Source organism: Suricata suricatta, chromosome 14, assembly GCF_006229205.1.
Source record: "Suricata suricatta isolate VVHF042 chromosome 14, meerkat_22Aug2017_6uvM2_HiC, whole genome shotgun sequence".
NCBI classification, from domain to species: Eukaryota; Metazoa; Chordata; class Mammalia; order Carnivora; family Herpestidae; genus Suricata; species Suricata suricatta.
Genome location: NC_043713.1, coordinates 74882448 through 74900823, shown reverse-complemented (window position 1 = coordinate 74900823; position 18376 = coordinate 74882448). Strand labels below are relative to the sequence as shown.

The 18376-nt window shown below is 49.7% G+C and overlaps 1 protein-coding gene across 1 annotated transcript in view; it reads left to right on the top strand.

The window, feature by feature from the left end:
- The window catches only part of SRRM4 (serine/arginine repetitive matrix 4), a 149765-nt gene that overhangs the window by 113888 nt on the left and 17501 nt on the right, over nt 1-18376 (top strand). The window contains exons 4-8 of the mRNA XM_029921618.1: nt 986-1057; nt 3697-3723; nt 5525-5575; nt 8918-9016; nt 12297-12453. Of these exons, the coding sequence (XP_029777478.1) occupies nt 986-1057; nt 3697-3723; nt 5525-5575; nt 8918-9016; nt 12297-12453 (406 nt within the window). The remainder of the gene's footprint in view (nt 1-985; nt 1058-3696; nt 3724-5524; nt 5576-8917; nt 9017-12296; nt 12454-18376) is intronic.

Below are 18376 nucleotides of genomic sequence, written 5' to 3'. Positions count from 1 at the left end.
AGCCTCTCTTTTGTCTTTTTAATTGGTGGCCAACATTTAAAAACCAGATGTCACATGAAGATGTGTTTTTCTGGTGACTTCTGTTGAAAAGGCCCAGGGCTGCATTCCCATGTGAGGTCTTCAGCTGATCTGAGAAGCAGATGCCCTCTGGTTCACCACAGTCCTCACCACTCTCTATTGCTTACAATAGCCTGCTGTCTGAGAGGCCCCTGTTGGCACTGACTTTGAGACTCCTAATCTGTTTCAACCTTGGTATTTTGCCAGTGGTGAAATAAGAGACCCAGAGACAAGCAATGACAGGCCCAAGGTGACTTTGTGAGTTAGGAGTACAGTCAAGATTGGAACTGAGGTCACTTGAACTCTCAGTCTTTAGTCATGGTCAGGGTCCTGGGGTGGTTCTGTTTCTTGAGTAACCCCTGATTGCACCACCCCTGCCGACCACTGCCTGGTGAGGTCTCCTCCAAGGGCTTGATCTTACCGACAAGTCAGGATGAGGCACAAGTGAGACCTCAGGTATGAGAGGAAGGGGGGGCAAAGCTGAGGGGAGAACAGCAGACAGAAATATTTGTTCCGACCAAGAGGGAAGATACAGGGATTGAGGGCTAGGCCCCTGCTGTCACTGAGGCTTCAGTTTGAAGCTCCGCTCTTGCATGTCCTAGCTGTGTGTCTTTGGGCAAGTCACTTTACCTCTCTGAACCTCACTTTCCTTGTCTGAAAAAGGAGGGTAGCAATTGTGCCTATCGAAGGAGCGTGCGGAAAGATCAGGTGAGGTAATGCCGATAAAGCACATGGTGATGTTGAAAACACATGCAGGTTTGATTATATCAAATATATAAATGCAAGTACTGTTAATATCAGTATTGATATTATCCTTGTGTGTGTTACTGGAAGAGCTGAGACCCTGTGTGGGGACTGGAGAAGGGTCTCTGCAAGCCAACGCTGGCCCTTAAGAACGTCCTTCTGACGGTGTCTCCTCCCCCGGCAGGTCCCCATCATACAGTCCATCGCCCGTCAAGAAAAAGAAGAAGAAAGGTTCCAAGAAACATAAGCGACACAGGTACTGTCCTTCCTCCTCGGTCAACACCCTCCCCCTCCAGGGTGGAGTGGGATGGGTGGGAGTGGGTAGAGCCAGAAGTTCACTGGGAAACTTGTTTCACTTACGTAAAATACTCATCTGTGTGTGATTTCCTTCTTCTTGTCTAACTTGGAACGTGGTTGCCAGGACCCGAGGCTCACTAGAGCCGACTCCAGCCCGGAGGGGTTTGTGTGACAATAAGGAGGCAGGAGTGTCTCAGGGAGCAGCCAGGCCTCCGTGAGGGCCTGGGACGCAGGGGTAGAGAGCTGGTAGCCCCCAGTCAGGTTACACAGTCCCTTTTCCACGCGGCAGACACGGCTGCACCCTGGTCCCATGTCTCCGTGTGGCAGGCCCAGCCTCGATAAGACACAGGAGCCCTCCACCTGTTCCTTATTCCAGATTCCCAAGGGGAGGCCTCTCTGGTGGAACCCACTTGTCCTAGAGGATGGGATCCTGTAAAACATGGCTTCTGGGATTCTCCACCCTTGTGGACAGTCGTTAAGGGGCAGTGTGAGCCGGATGCACCTTTCAGAAGGTGCGTACCGCTCACACACGTACACATACACACGTATGAGTGTGTGCAGAGAGGCGTGGAGAAGAATTGAAGAATTGCAAGGATGTACACCAGAGGACTCAGATCTGTGGTTCCTGGGCCAGCTCAGCATTTTATAACTGGGAGATTGTATAATAATTAAAAAAAAAAAACAGGTTTTCCTGTTCCTCTGTAAAATCAGCAGGTCTGTCTTCACTGGATCAATTTTTCACAGGAGGCCACCAGCTGGGTTGGGGAATCGCTGTGCATTTAGACAGAGCACAGGCACTCTGGCGTGCCACAGGCCCCACTCAGCCCCGCTGCCTTACACACATTCATGATGCCTGCTTGGCCCCTGGGGGCAGGGAGTTTGAAATTCCCAGTATAAGTTCTTTGTTTGCTGTGCTTGGCCATGGATGGTAGGGAAGGAGTGTTATCTATTCGTTTTGTTTGTTTGTTTGTTTGTTTGTTTTGGGGTTGTTGTTTTTTTTGCTTATCCCTATTTTCCAATCTGCCTCCTTCGGCAGTGGATTTCTTGTGCAATTAAACAATCACAGTGGAAAAAAGAGAAGAGTTCATGTAGGACCCCCCCCCTTGCATCTCACCCAGACTGGCCTTTTCCAAGCCAGCGGTGTGGCCACATCTCAACCTTTGTTGCCAGAATGGTCTCGACTCAGTCTGGTTTCAGCAGTATGTCCACCGCCTGCCCAGACATTCCGACTGTGGATGAGAACACGCTTGACACAAGATGTGGGCAAGCCGATTAGCGAATTGTGGTTAATTTGGTGTTAGAAACCTTTCCCGACGTGGGGTCCCCTGTGGTGGCGATGGCCTGCCGGTGACTGAGGCTGCCATCCTGTCGCCTTCCTATGCTGACCAATCTGTCCTATTTGGGGGGACCTTTCCACATCCAGATCTTGGAAGCCACGTGGCTTCTCACTCAAGGGTCTCTCCTCATGAGAAAGCAACTGTGCCAGAAAGTTAGGATCGGCTCTTTCTGCCAGCCACGCTTGGCCCGGGAGGTGGAGATTAAGGGGGAGGGAGGCTCATCAGTGGGAGATTAGGAGGCAGAGATGCTGTTGCTGGTATTTCCCAAACCACCTGCTAAGCACCACCCTACTTCTGGCGCTGCTTCTCCAAGCTCTTGAGATGTTGGGTTCATGATAGTGGACTTCTTTGGAGCTATGAGCTACGGGGCGCATAGAGATTTTTCTTTCTCTCCCCTCCATTAACATGGCTTCAGGTCTAAAAAAAAAGAAAATCCCATTTTTCACATCTGTTTATTGAATACTCAGTATATGTCATGAATGAGGAGTCTGGACTTCTGGGACAGCACAGGGACCGAAATCCAGCCCTGGCCCTGAAGTTGTCACCTTCTAGTGGGGGAGATGCATGATTATAATGTGCAGAGGTCTACAGTAGAAGCCCACCCAAGCGGGGGGCACCCACCCAGCCTGAGGGCATCAGAAAACGCCACAAGAAGTTGATACCTGCTTGGAGCTCTGAAGAATCCATAGGACTTACACGGGTGGGGCTGTGTGACCTTGGGCAACTTAACTAACTTCTCTGAGCTTCAGCATCTGCAGAATGGTTGTTACTAGAACTTCCCAGGGTTTGGGGAAAGATTGAGATGCTTAGTGTGGAGCCTGGTGCAGTTAAATTCCACATGTAGGAGCTGTTTGTCCTGTGATGAGGAGGAGGAAGATATAGAAACTAGGCTCACCTTCACCTGGGGGCAGGGGGGGAGGCAGAGGACTCTTGTGTATCCCTCTCACCTGCCCCCCCCCCGAGACAGGCTCACTGACAATTTTGGGGTGAAGATCGAAGCACTGGTGGTTCTGCCTAAAATTCAAAATGCAAACCAGTACCTCCCAGTGGTCTCCAAAGTCCGAAATCTGTGAGACAAGGGGGATTTGCCAGGTGTCCCGGCCCCCACGTAGCATGACCATAAATGCACTGATAACATTTGTCCCAGGAAGACAAACCTCAGACTCACCTGCATTTATTTTCTTCCCTCTCTCCCTCCTTCCTTCCTCCTCTTTTCCTTCCCTCCCTCCCTGTCTCTCTTCCTTTTAATTCCTTTAATCAGGTCATTCTCCAAGAAGAGAAGGCACAGGTAAGAACCTTTTCGCTTCTGCCTGCTTGCTTCTGCCTCCTGCTTTCCTAACACGGGTTTAGGCAGCTTCTAGAGTCAGCTCTCCGTCTCCGTCTCTGCACTCTTGAACACACCCCCTTCATCTTCCCAGGGCCTCGGTTTCCTCCAAAATGAAGGCCTTGGGCTGGTTTCCCCAAAAGTTCCAAGCCAGCCTTTGCCTTCCATCAGGCTGGACAGTTGCTCCCAGACCAGCCCCCACCTATGCCCCTCTCTGGAAAGTCTCTCTGCCCCGGTCAGAGTCTGTTTGTCTTACCACCAGTCAAAATCCCGGGTTGGGGCATGTAGGGAGCCACCAGCCCCAGCACCCCGCCGACGTCTTCCCAGATCGTAGTCAAGGGATGGAGGCCAAGTCCTACCGGACTGGAAACACTAGATGAGCACAAATAGAGTGATCACCTCCAGGGTATTCGCTGTAAACTGGATCCTGCACGAAGCCCCTGCTGTGTGTGTGCGTATTTAACCTCTGCTGATCATCGTCATAACCCTGTACAGAGGATATATTTATTCTGCCCATTTTACAGATGAGGAAACTGAAATTCAGACATGTGACAGGCAAATCCAGAGACACACAGTGTGGTGGCAGAGCCAAAATTCCAACCCACGTCTGTCAGGCACAGAATCAGGACACCCTACAGTGGCCCTGTAAATAACAGCCACACCTAGAGCAGCTGGCAGACTGCAAAGTCCTTTTGTTTATCCAGTTAACAGGTAGATGGATTACCCATGTCAGCCAGCCTCCCAGCCTAGCAGCCTGAGCAATGGCCCCACCTCACGGTCAAGAACACTGGGTCTTCCAGAGGACAGGTAGCTTGCCTGAGGTCACACAGCGACTGAGCCACAGAGCTGAGAAGTGAACCTGGACCTCTCAGTGAGGTCCTAGGCTCCTCCACTGCCCAGCTGCGTCTCAAACACAGAAAGAAATCACACAGCTAATGTCAAGGTGCAACGGCAGTTGTATAAGATTTTCCCCATGTGCGGGACGTAGGCCAGGCCAGCATTCCTGGTGACCCTCTGAAGCCAGTCTGGCTGGAACTACCAAATAGAATTCACCCTCTGGGGCCTCTCGTTGCTAATGCTGGGAATCCGCTACATCACTGCTCACTGGATCCTTCCATACCTCAGCCCTCTGACTTCAATAACAATGCCAGATCCTTCAATAATCCTGAGCAGTAGGTTCCAGCATCAGCCAGGCTGCATGAGGCTTCAGAATATCTCCCTGCAAAGTCCATTCATTGCTCTTATAACTTGAGCATCAGTCAGTAGCATAGGCTCTGGGGACCCATGGTCTGGGGCCACAGCCTAGCTCACCTGTGTGATCCGGGTCAAGTTTCTCAGCCTAGCTGAGGCTCAGTTTCCACATCTGTAAAATGAGTACATGTTAAAGAAATGTGCCTCCCCCCACAGAGTCAAATAAGACTGCTGACGAAAAGTATTTAGCAGAAGGTTTGCTTACAATAACTCCTTGAAAGAGGGCAGGTGTCACGATTGCCTTTATTTATGACCGTTACTATTAAGCTCCCAGAGCTGGCCGTGTCCCCCTGCGCACCTCATTCTCGGTCTGTGCGTGGGGGTCACTGTTTCAAACTGAACCTGCGGGTGAAAACATCAGTGGTGACTGCTCTGGTCTTGGAAACGATTAGCATCTGTTCCCAAACTGCCTGGGTTTGGTAACCCCGGTGATTTAAGCATCTAAGTTACTTGTCTCTTTTTATCTGGAACTGGGCTTCTGCATCTTTTAATTAACTGGCCATTTCTCCATTAGCTCCTCCAGCCCAAAAAGCAAAAGAAGAGACGAGAAGAGGCACAAAAAACAGTAAGTAGGGACCACCTGGAACATTCTTCTCCCCAATTTCAGGGGAGGCGGGGAATCTGACCTCTTCATAGTGGAGTGGCGGAGTGACCAAAGAAACCTGGTGTGCGGGGTGGGTGAGAGGAAGGCAGGCAGGGAAAGGCAGAGGGGTGTGCGGTAGTTGTGCGTTTGGGTATGTGTGAGTGCATAAGGTTGCGTGTATGACGGTCCTGTGCGTGTGTCTATGTGAGCGTGAAAGTAGATGGTGGGCATCTGTGCGCCTGGAGTGCATTGCGGATACATTTCTGTGAAAGGTGTGTATGTATAGTGTGCATGTTGTTTGCAAACGTCTGTACATTTCTCCGTCCTGCAAACATTTGTGTGGACAGTGTGTACAAACGTATGCAATGGGGGTACTGTGTGTGTGTGTGTGTGTGTGTGTGTGTGGTGTATATTTGTGTCCCCACAGAAGCATCCTGTATGCTCCTGCTTATGTGAACCAGGTGCATATCGGTGCACTGACTGCTGCTGTGTGATTTTCTGCACAACGCGTGTGCACCGCTTCTCTACTTGTGTGCATTACGCATATGGAGGGTGTGGAGTGATTTTTACCTGTGCACACAGGTGTGCTGAGTGTGCATGAGTGCTTATGGGGGTACGATCATGTGCAAGCACATGCGTGAGTGTGCATGTGAGTCCGAGCCTTGGCTGCGGGGTCTTACGTCATGGAGATTTCAGCAAAGCGGAAGCAAAGCTACCCCCGGTCTCGGGGCCCCAGCTGGTTCACGGTTTATAGCTGGTAGTAGAAATTCAAATCAGCCAGCGCTGCCTGCAGAGTTCAGTTCCCAGACAAATTAAAAGTAAATGTGGTTACAACCCACCTACTTTATACCCCGCAAATGTTAGTGCATGTGTTTTCCAATCAACTAATATTTTATCTCCCGCCAAGAAGCTTCTAAAGTGAGGATCAAAGGCAATAGGATGAAAAGCAGTTGGCTGCTGGGGAGGGAAAAGAGGCAGGGACACAGAGGGAGGCCACCCGGCTTTGCTGCCTGAGGGGTCACTTCATCCAAGGTCAGTGCAAAGGAGGACGTTTGAGCCACCCCACAGGGGCCTGGGGAATGCTCCAGAAGGAAGCAGTAGAGCTTTGAATTAGCTCAGGGAGCAACCTCCTGATCATCAAGCTTGTTCAGTTCAAGTTAAAAGGCAGTTATTGGTCTTATGTATTGAGTGCGCATTCACACTAAGCGCAGGCTGATATGTAGTCTCAGAGATTTTGGCATCAAGTGTGCAGTGGGGCTGAAGAGCACTGGTGGGGACAGTGAGGGTGGTCATCACTGAGGCTGACTGCTGGCGGGCAGCCAGGGGGTGGCCCTCCCTTGTGCCAAGAGCTGGATAAGCCCCAGAAATTGCTGGGTGATGCAATAGACAAGCATCAGGAGAGGGAGAAGCAAGAAAAGCAAGGCGCCTCTAAGAGAAAGGATGGTTCTTCTTGCCAAGTTCTGTGGTCAGGGATGCTTCTAAACAAGGGATCTCTGGAGAGATTTGGCCTCCTTGTATTCAACATCCCGTAGGAAGGCCCTAGTACATGGCGGGCCCTGGGCTGAGCACAAGGACAGAGCTTAGCCAAATATTCTTCCAGACTCAAGGAACTCACCGTTCCCAGCAGAACACAGGAGCCAGACATGGGACAGGTCATGGCACGGTGATGGCAGCTAGGAGCCCAGGGCAATGTGACGGGCTTGGTTGTGAGAAGGGGCTTCCTACAGGAGGGAGCATGGAGGTTACATTCTAGGCTGCAGGTTAGGCAAGCGGTTGAAACTCTCTACCTCAGTTTCTTCATCTGAGAAGAAAAGCGACTTCATGCATTGTTGTAGTGAAGGAAGAGATGGGTCCATTTAGACTGTGGTGCCCAGCAGGCAGTGTGTGCTAAATACGGGCTACCTGTCACCATCCTCAGAAGGACATCCTGACCTGGGTCGTAAATGAGCCAGGATACAAGCAGTCTGGACTTGCTTGCGCCTGCCCTGCCTGAGTAAGAGATGTCACACAAGGAGCGAGAGAGCTTGGCAGGGGCTGACTCCTCACGCTGTTTGTGGCTCAGGATCAGAATGCAGACTCGACATGAGGGAACAGGGAAGGATTTAACCAGGGAAGGGGTATGGTCCGAGTATCACATTAACAGGAATCCCTGAGTCCTATGTTGGGATAACCACACTGTCTCCCGCTACCTCCCAATAGAGCCCTCTCTAACTCCCACTGACTTCCTGCCTTGGCTCAAAACATTGACATTCTTTGTACATACCCAGTGACCACTGTCTCTGCCGCTACTACTTCTGAGTCATTATTACCATTTAGGGGGAACTGAAGTAACCTGTAATAATACCACTATTAGTGGTAGTGGTGGTGGTTAATTGTTGTTACAGATTTTGCCGCCAGTGATGTTTATAACTCTGAAAGGGGCTTTTGACTCCATGTGAAGAATCTGGACTTAATTTTCCAGGTCTGAAGTTATAAATTGGCAGCCCAAAGGCCTAATTTACTCTGCAAATGTGCCTTCTTTGCCCCCAGTGTCTTTTTAAAAAATGACCCTCCATTTAAAATAGGAATATTTTACATGAAAATCTGTATTTCTACATTCACTTGAAGAATTAGAAGCTCCAACACCCCACCAACGTTCCAGAGCAAGGCCACTTCTGTCTTTAGCTCTTGCCTGACTGATTCACACATTGTGGTGGCTGACCCAGATTCAGACCCCTGCCTTAGGTGGGAGAGAGGGGACAAGGGACGTGACACTTCTGTCAGGTGTGGGCTGCATCATGGCGGGTGGGTTCCACAGGGTGGGAATCTGAGACCCAAGTCCCAGGCTGCTCCTGAGGAACGCTTGCCACTCACTTGTGTTCAGTATGGCTGGTTGGAGAGGCCAGATGCCCAAAGAGCTGGGGTGATGCGGAGTGGGGCGTGGGTAGGGGGGATGCCCAACTTTGGGAGGGACAGTGACTCTGATGCAAGAGGACGATGTATGTCATGTATGTCACAAGATCAAAATCTCTCTCTCCCTCCTTCTCTCCCTCTCTCTTCCCTTCCTCCTCTCTTCCCCCTTCCCTACTCTCTTCCCTCTCCTGCTCCCCCTCCTTCTCCTGTTCCCCCTTCCCCTCCCTCTCCCCTCCCTGTTTCCTGCGCCTCGTCCCCTCCCCCGCCTCTCCCCTTCTCTCTTTCTCCCTCCCACTGCCCCTCCTTCTCCCTCTCTCTCTCCCCCTCTTTCTCCCTCCCTCTTCTGCTCCCCTCCTTCTCTTGTTGCCCCTCCCCCTCCCCTCCCCCACCTCTCTCTCCCTCTCTGACCCACTCCTTTTCACGGCCCCCAAGATCACGAAGCCGGCCCAGAAAGTCTCACCGTCACCGTCATCACCATTGCCCCTCCAGGTCCCAGAGTTCGGAGACCCGCTCCTCAAGCTGTGAGAGCAGGTAACCCCTCTCCCCGGGGAGCCTCCCCACCCCTACCTGTCACTGTCAGCACCTCCCTGTAGAGAAGAGGGACAGGCTGGCTCCCCGTGCAGCAGCAACAACGGTGTGCTTGTGCGTATGCTTCCTAGGTGCCAGTGCCCCCCACCATGCCCTGGTGTGAGGTGCTGAGCCCTCTCCCTGAATCCCCTTCGACTACCCTACGGAGCAGTGACTGTTGTCCCCCGTTTTAGAGATGACGAAACTGAGGCACAGAGAGGTTAAGGAACTTGTTAATCAGTTACTAAGTGACAGAGCTATGATTGAACTGCGGAGCCTGGCTTTGGAATTGGCGCTCTAAGGGTTCCTTTAGGCACAGAGAAGCTGAGCAGCCAATGAAAGGCCACACAGCACAAAGTACCTAGCTCTCCTGCACTTGCGAGTCAGGTTTCTCCTAACTAGGACCCTCTCTGTGCTGACACATTGGCTGTCCTGGCCTCAGAAAGGGGAGGAAGGCTCGCTCATGGCTGAGAAAAAACGGAGTGTGGCTTTGCTGATGTTTGAAGCTGTCGATGGCCAGCAGATACACCAAGGCCTACCTGATAGAACCAGGCCGGTGTCTGGATGTCACAATCTGCTTTATTCATACTTGTGGGGCCTTTCCCACACACTTGACTACTTGCTCATGTCACCCAGGGAGATTTAAAAATGTCGCTGTCCTGGGACGCCTGGGTAGCTCAGTCCGTTAAGCGTCCAGCTCCATCTCAGCTCAGGTCATGATCTCATGGATTGTGAATTCAAACCCCACCTCAGGCTCTGCACTGACAGTGCGGGGCCTGCTTGGAATTCTCCCTCCCTCTCTCTCTCTGCCCCTCCCCCACTAGTGCTGGCTCTCTAAATAAATAAATAATTTAAGATTTTTTAAAGAAATAAAATAAAATGCCACTGTCCTGGTCCCCTCATCCCAGTTAAATCAATGTCTGGAGGAAGGAGGAGGAGGAGGAGAGGGGGAATATTTTCCTAGTCCCTGTAGGCAGTGTGCTACAGTTTCAAATGCATTTTCTCTTTTTTTTAATTTTTAAAAAATGTTTATTTATTTTTGAGAGAGAGACAGCATGAACGGGGGAAGAGCAGAGAGAGACACACACAGAATCAGAAGCAGGTTCCAGGCTCTAAGCTGTCAGCACAGAGCCTGACATGGGGCCTGAACTCACAAACCGTGAGATCATGACCTGAGCTGAAGTCAGAGGCTTAACTGACCGGGCCCCCCTCCACGAGGTGCCCCACATCTTCTCTCTTGATCACCCCAATCACACCACAAACCAGACCAGGGCTTCTCCACTGTGGGTGCACTTTGCGGTCACCTTGGAAAATTTTTTAAATACCAAATTCCTGTATCTCACCCTCTAGATGCTCTGATCTAGTTCAGATGAAGTGGGGCCAGGTCAGTGAGATTTTTAAATCTTCCCTCATGATGCAAATGTGGAGCCAAGCGTGAGAAGCATTCGAGAACGGAAAAGCAGACCCTGACATGTGCCGCTGTCGCCAGTAGGTCCTCCTGTTTCCTCTGAACACCAAAAACCGTAAAGATCGCCGGCATCAAGCAGGCTGCTCCCCAGCCCTGAGTGGTCACGACAAAAACAGGACCCCTCGGTCATCAGGTTGGAGCCCAGATGAAACAGGAACTTTGTCCAAAACACAAAAGTGACCCAGCATCTGTCTATCCTGGCTGGCATGAGGGACTGTTGTGTCTTTTCTAGGTTTAGCCTTGGCCTTGGTCTGGGCTCCAAGATGTATGAAGATCCCCAGTCAGAGTATCACCTCCACTTATTGCCAGCATCCAATCCAGAACAATGTCCCAGGTCTTTAAAGTCACCCTCCTCCGGCCCAGAGCCTCTCCTACAGCACAGCCTACGGCCCCACTATGGGTGTGCTCTTCCTCACCACAGGGAGCAGTGAACACCTTCTCCAGCCGCAGGCGCGCTCCTGGTGGCCTGCATCCGGAGGGCATTGGTGCCCTGAGCTCAGTTGCATTACTGACACGGAAATGCAGAAAACTCCACCGTGGTGAGCTAAGGCATCTGAGCAAGGTCACAGCGACTGGCAGAGTTGGGACAGAGACCCAGGTCCAGAGGTGACTCAGCCTGAGCCCTTCACCCCAGGCCCAGGCTGAGTCGGCCCTCAGCAACTAAGCCTTGCTGGCCGGGGTCAGAGGACCGTGCAGAGAGCTTGCAGACACTCCGTATGCTGCCCTCCACCTTACCTCTTTGCAAAATGGCTGCCACTGCAGACCCCGGCCAAGGCCCCCTTCTGTGGTCACCTCTCTGGTGGCGTTGCTGCCTGAGCTCCCCAGTGCCTGTTGGGCTGAGGGGATGCTCCCATAGGCACTGGCCACACACCTAGGGAAAATGATCTGGAGGTCCCAGAGCACAGAGGGACATGTCAGAGCATGACCAAGAGGCATTGCTCCCTACCGGGACAGAAAAGCCGCCCCTGGCCCTGGTTCTGCCACATTCAAACTGTGTAACTTCAGGCAGGTTCCCGAACAGCACTGAGCCTCAGCTTCCTCATCTGTAAAATGGGAAATAACCTGCCTTGTTTGTGTTGAGTCTTCAAGTTGCAGAAAAACGCCCTAAGAGGGCAAGTGCCGTGCAAATCAGTATGGTGTTTATTTTCATAACTACTGTGGCCCAGAGCTAACAGGCTAGTGGAATCTAAATATGGCCTTTCTAAAGAGTCAGAAATTCCTTTGGACTCTGCTGCAGACGGGACAGCCAGGTCTGACAAACGTACATAAGGCATCTTTGTCATTTTTGTCAGCTACTTTTTCTTTTCAAAAGTTTTGGGTGGCAGTTAATATAGGATTTCACAGATGGCAAAATCACATACACAAAGACGTACAGATATGTCCAGTCATACCTATCGGCAAACACAGATGGACACGCCCAGACATACACAGCGTCACATACAACCCCATTGACAGTCACACACACAAAGGACACTAAGCCAAATCAGGCTAGGGAGATTTTCTATCTTCCCAGCTGCATCCCCAGCCCCCAAGGCAGGGTCAGGTACCTGAATAAAGATTTGTGGAATGAACAAATGAGAGAGTGAATGAATGAATGGACTGGACAGGTGCACGGAGGCAGATGGACAAATGGACGGATGGATGAATGGAAGCACATGTTGTTCATACAAACATACCTAAACACATTCCAGTCTTCAGATCCTATTGGCTCAACAGCCACCCCTCTGCTATGCTGCCCTTCAAAAGACCCTCACGCCTGTCTCCCCTGCCCCCCAGGCACCGCGGCAGGTCCCCCGAGGAAGGGCGGAAGTCCCGCCGAAGGCGCTCCCGCCGCTGCTCCAAGACCCTCGGCAAGGCCAGCCCCGAGGCTCACTCCGGCCACCCGCCCAGCCAGCCCCTCCAGATGCTCAGCCTCCTGTCAGCCAGGGGTGTAGTAAGTATTCCACACAGCCTCCTCGGCCAGTCTTGGCCATGACACTCGGGGGAGGTGGAGACACAAGTTCAGGGCAGTGTACGGCACATTTCAATTCAGTTTTGGGCAAATATCCCACTGGCTTTCAGAACTCATTACTGATCAACCAAAGGGTCATTCACCAGCCTTTGGCAGCATTCGTTTGGGGGAGAAGTAAAACTAAGATACCCAGGCTTTTTATTAGGGAAATATTGAAAATACATGTTGGTCTTCAGAGTGACATCTGCAGAAATGCATGTGTGAGACACTGTAGAGGTTTCTTTGGGGAGGAAGGCAAAGAGGGGGTCTTTGATGTATCAGAGGCATTCTAGCATTTCAGTGAAGTCTGCATCTTTGATGCTAGCTAGCCTGCAGCATTGATTAGTGGCTGGGATTTGACTTCACCTATATAAACACAGCCTTGAATGTACATGAGAATTTTCCTTCAAGGAGCTCATAGCACTTGATCTGTGACCTCTCATGTGTCCACACAAGGTCTCAGGGAATTGGGGGCATGGCTGCTCTCACTGGTCCTTCCACAGATGGGACAGAAAACCCAAAACTCAGAGAGGTTGTGGTCTGGGGTAAAGTCACAGGGCAAAGTAAGAGTGAATCTGATTTAGCAACCCAGCATTGAAAAGAGTCCTGTCATGCTCCTTCAGGTCAACAAGGAAGTGCTGGAATGTGACTTCAGATGGTCTGACACCAGGAAGTTTCCCGAGCAAGGGATTTAGTGTTGGATCTGAACTCAGGTCCTAGCTTTGCTACTTGGCTGGTTGGGTGGCTTTGGGGAAGTTGCTTAACTTCTCTGATACTCAGTGTTCTCATTGGTAAACTTGAAATAATACTACTTGTCTGTGGGGTTGTTGGGTATATTCAATAAGCTAAAGTACGTGAAGGCCTTTTGTTGATGCTCAAGGGACAGATACACAAATGGGAGGAGATGCAATGTTGACATAGACTACCATTGCAGCGGACAGCTGGGAAGGGACCTGTCTCCTCTAGCTATGAGTGAATCTGAAAATTTCTGATGAGGTAAAAGGAAAGAGAAGCTCTGGGTGCTTGCGGAAGGTTAAGGAAGAGAAGGCCATGAAAAACACCAGTTGAGCCTGGATGACACAAGTTATCACCTGCAGTGCATTCTAGGAAATTCTTCTTTACCAGGCAAGGCACCCTGGGTCACCAAGGTCTCATTTTGTCCAAATCCTCTGCTTAGCTGGAACCATCCACAATTTTCACAGCTCCCTCCCCACTTTGTAGAAGTGCCCTGTGGTTGCTGAGTATTTTGCAGATTCCACTGATGTCTTATAAAAGGTCTTCCCCACATGGCAGAGTGTGGAGGCCTGGGTGGGTGCAAGTCTTGGCTTAGCTGGACAATTCCTTCTACCCCTACCAGCCTCGGCTTCCAAACCTGGAAAATGGGCATGCCAACCTCATCTGTTTCCCAGGGGAATTGTTGCAAAGTTAGAAATCAATTTAAAATAGAAGCAAGAAGAGGCAGAAGAATTTAAATGAGTAAAAATCACCCTGTCTTTCTGGTCCTGGTATTTGTGGCAGCCCATTTGGTGACCCCAACTGACCCTCACTAAAAAGTGCCATTGGGAGCAACTAGCTTGTTTCATCCCCTGCCTGGGATGGTTTCCTAACAGGCCAGGCCTGTCAAGATGGTGCAAAAGGTTGGAGGTTACTAAAAACAAAAAACAAAAAAGTGTGGTCTTCCCACACCAGCTGGTAAGGAACCAATTTGCCTATTGGTTCTTGAAGTCTCAGTGTCTCCCATGGGTCCAGCCCCTCTCAGAGGAGCTGAAAGCCCATCTGTATCCAGAAGGGACAGGCATTAAGAGCTCATCTAGCTCAGTGCCCTGATTCCAAGGAAACTGAGACTCAGAGAAGAGAAATGACTCCCGTAGGACTGTGGCAACTTAGCATTGTTCAAAACATGGGCTGTGTTTATGCTCTTAAATCCTGGCTCTGAGCTAGGGAAAGTTCCTTACACCTTTTTGAGCCACGGTTTCCTCATCTGTTTAAAAAAAGCTGCAAATAATAAGTCTTTTCTTCAAAAACCTTGTTTTTAGGACAAAAGCAAAGTAGTATTAGAAACTGTTGGGCCCAGTGCTTGGCACAGGGGGGAAACTCAGCAAATATTAGTGGATGTTATAACCCCAGCTTTCTGGGACTGGTTCTGCACTTACCAACTGTGGGACCTTGGTCAAGTTACATACACTTTCTGTGCTTCAGTTTTCTCTGAATCTGCAAAATGAGCAGAACAGTGTGACCTGCCTTGTAAGAGGGATGTTATGAGGATGGGATTAGTTAATGTAAGTAAATGTTCTAGACTGTAACACAAAGAGATAGCTCTATGTGCCAGGCACTTTTGTTAGAACAAAAGTCAAGTGAGAAATGCTACTTAATGGCTGCTGCTAATAACAGTGGCAGCAGTAATAGTAACCATGGAAATAGAAATGGGCCATGACAATAGTAGCAGCACTGGTAAGAACAGGAGCAGTAGTAGGGATAATAGTATGGCTCCAGGCCCAGGCTTGTCCTTGCAGGACTTGGGACCACAGCCGGGGCCTCTGCCTCCTCTGCTTTCAGTTTCCTCCATCCCTAACAGTAGCTGTAGCTTCAATGGCTAGCCCCACCCTACTCATGCTTGCCTGACTTCTGGGGGCATCAGACACCCCCAAGTCTAACTCTCTGAGTGCCCTCCATGCTAGACCCTTTTCCCTCTTCTCTCTTCCAAAACGCAGAGATGGATGAAGGTGCCAGGTTAGACCACAAGTTTCCTGAGAGTCTTGGCCCCAACATTTCCCGGAGCTTCCTGTTAAAGAGAACAGCAAAGCCACTGCCCTTGAAAAATCCTTTCAATCATTTGTTCAAATCTACCAGTTATCCACAAAATAATCTATCAAGGGTCCATCCACTCTGCCATGGCTCTCAGGATGCAGTGAATATAGAACAGTCTGTGCTTTTGTATGTGGGAGACAGACACGGTAAAGACTGTAAAAGACAATACACAATGAAGCAGAGACCCTGAGATGGGGTGGGAAGTAGCAGGCAGGGAAAGGAATTAGGGTTAGCGTTAGGTTAGGGCAGAGAAAGCAACAACTAACTGAGAAACCAATGGTGAGCAAGAACCAGCCACAGGAAGCAGGAAGTGAAGACTGGAGTCAGGGATGGAGGCAGAATCCTAGGGCAAGAGATGGGGTTTTGGGGATAAGCAGGAACCTGAGTGTGAATGGTCTTCTATGCCAAGGCTCCTGCCACACTCCACTGCAGGTATTTCATATGCATAGCTCTTTAAAAAATCAAGGACTGGCACATTACATCAAGGGGGGCTATTTGCATATATGAATATGCAAAATCAGGGCTGTGTCTTATTGAAATCCTAGTTGGTGAGCTAAAGATAACCTGAAGCCCTCTTGCTCAGTCAGAGCCCAGATCCAAATGGAGGGTCCCAAGGAGATGTTTTAGGGACCCTTCACAGCCTCATTCATGTTCTTTATCTCCACTCAACCATCTCTGTTCAAGGCATCAGGGAGACAGAGACAAATAAAACACTCTTCTTGAACTCCAGAGCTCAGTCTGGTAGTCAACAGAAGGCTGCAGTACAGTGAAATAAGTGTTGTAATTAGGGCAGAGATTGAGTCAACGAGGACCATTTCTTCCTTAATTGTCAGAATATTCAAAAACATGCACACTAGTTGGTTAATAGGCCCTGACACTAAAGCTATCCCCTCCCTCCCCTGGTACCTCTGGACCTTCTCACAGTTCAGCATCTAAAGAGTGATACCTGATAGCCTTCAGTACCAAGGCCAGCTACCTTTGGATGAGGCCATATCCACACTCAACCAGTAGTTGACTATTGTGATCATCAACCATGGTGGTGATAGAAGGAAGTACAATATGTAGAAGACTACAGAGAAAGGACCAGACAGTGTTGTCTTGGTGCCTGACAGGGCTTTACAAATAAAGGAACTTATGAGCTGGGCTTTGAAGGATAGGTTCACCAAATTGAGATGGCTGATAAATAAAGGGAGGAGGAGATAATGCTATATGCCAGGCACATTTGTTAGAACAAAAGCAAAGTAACATTTTAAACTATCCCATACTTTACATAGCTGTTGGGTTTTTTTTTTCCTCATTTGATCCACAAAACAGTTCTTTGAGGTAGATGCAACTATTATCACCATTTTTCAGATGGAAAAACAGGCTCACAGAGCTGAAGTGACTTAGGTAGGTGGCCCAGTTGGGAGGAAGGGGAGCTGGTAGGAATCATGGCTCATGTCTCAGAAGCTTGATCTCATAGCCAGAGGACCAATTGGATGACAGAAAGGTTGGTGACACCAAGTCTTGGCCCAACCCTTTCCCTGTTGGCATGGGGCTCTCTGTTAAAAATGCCCTCACTGGAGAGGGATTCTGGAAGAGGGTTGATCACAATGGGAGCTAGACCAAGGAGAAGAGCGGGCTCCTTTTTATCTCCATTTGCCTCCAGCTTGGGCCAACAGTTGCCATGTCTTCCTTGCCAACAAAAACCTACAAACACCATAAAAAAAAGAGAAAGAGGGAGAAATAGAAGGAAAGGGAGAAGGAGGTGAAGGGGGAAGAAGAGAAGGGGAAGAAGAGGAAAAGAAAGAAGAGAAAGAAGAGACAGAGGAAAGAGAAAGAGAAGAAGGGGGAGAAAGAGGAAGAAAAAAAAGAAGGAAAGGAACAGGAAGAGAGAGAGGAAGAGGGAGAAGAGGAGGAAGGGGAAGAGGTAGAGGAGGAGGAGGAGAAGGAGAAGGTAGAATGGTAGTAGAAAGAACCTAAGGTCTATGAAAGAGGGCCTCATGAAATTGTTAATGTGAGGAGGCAGTAGGGGGCAGTGATGAAGACAGGGGCTCTGGAGCAGATCTGTGGACTCTGGTATTCATGATCTTCTCTCCCTGGGAGACCCTGGGTAACAACAACCAATGCCAACTGAGCACCCACTATGTGCCAGGTGCTAGGCTGAATTATTTCATGTGCCACCTCATCTATTTCTTATAAGTGCCCTTCAAGGGAGCTTCCACTAAGATGCCTGTTTTACACCATGGCCTAAAACAATTAAGTGAAAAGGAGCTATATGAAATGGAGAAATTAGGATCCCAAACCAGAAAGTCTGACCCAGAGTGCATGTGTTTCATTATTAGACTTCCCTTGTGTCATTTCACTTCCCTGGGCCTCCGTGCCCTCATCTGTACTTTGGGCTAATAATCGTACTTACTTCATAGGATGATTATGAGGATGGAGTGAGTTGAGGTGTTCATTCATTTAAAAATATGCATTCAGCACCTACTGTGTGCCAGGCACCGTTCCAGGCAATGGTTGAACAGCAGTGAACAAGACAGACAAGGACCCTACCCTCATGTACTTTCAGTTCTGTATGAGAAACTTAGCCCAATGCTTGGGACATAACCAACACTCAAAATGCAGTTATTGCTAGTGTTATTATTTGTCATCATAGTGGTTTTATTAAGCTTACTCCTAGTAAACCCAGATGTGATGTGTTCAAAAAGCTGAATCATATCCACGGTCTGAGGTGAACTTCAGGACACGCCGAGGAGAAAGGCAGGATGGAGGTATGCATCCCATTTTGCAGACAGGGAAAAGGAGGCCAAGGGAAAGCAAATGGCAGCCCTGGTCTTCAGACCCCTGATCTAGGCTCTCGCACATTTTTCAAAAGCCTTTCAAGTTCTTTTGGCTGAGAGGCTTGACATGCCACACCATTCACCGCAGTTTAGAGAAGAGAGGGACCGGAATGCAGAGAAAGGGTGCCATGAGACCCGGGATTTGCAGGACTTGTTCTGGTTGTCGTCCCTGTTGCTGGTTTTTAATGGAAAGCGGCATGGCATTGTCAACTTCCACCACGTCAGTTCAGAATAAA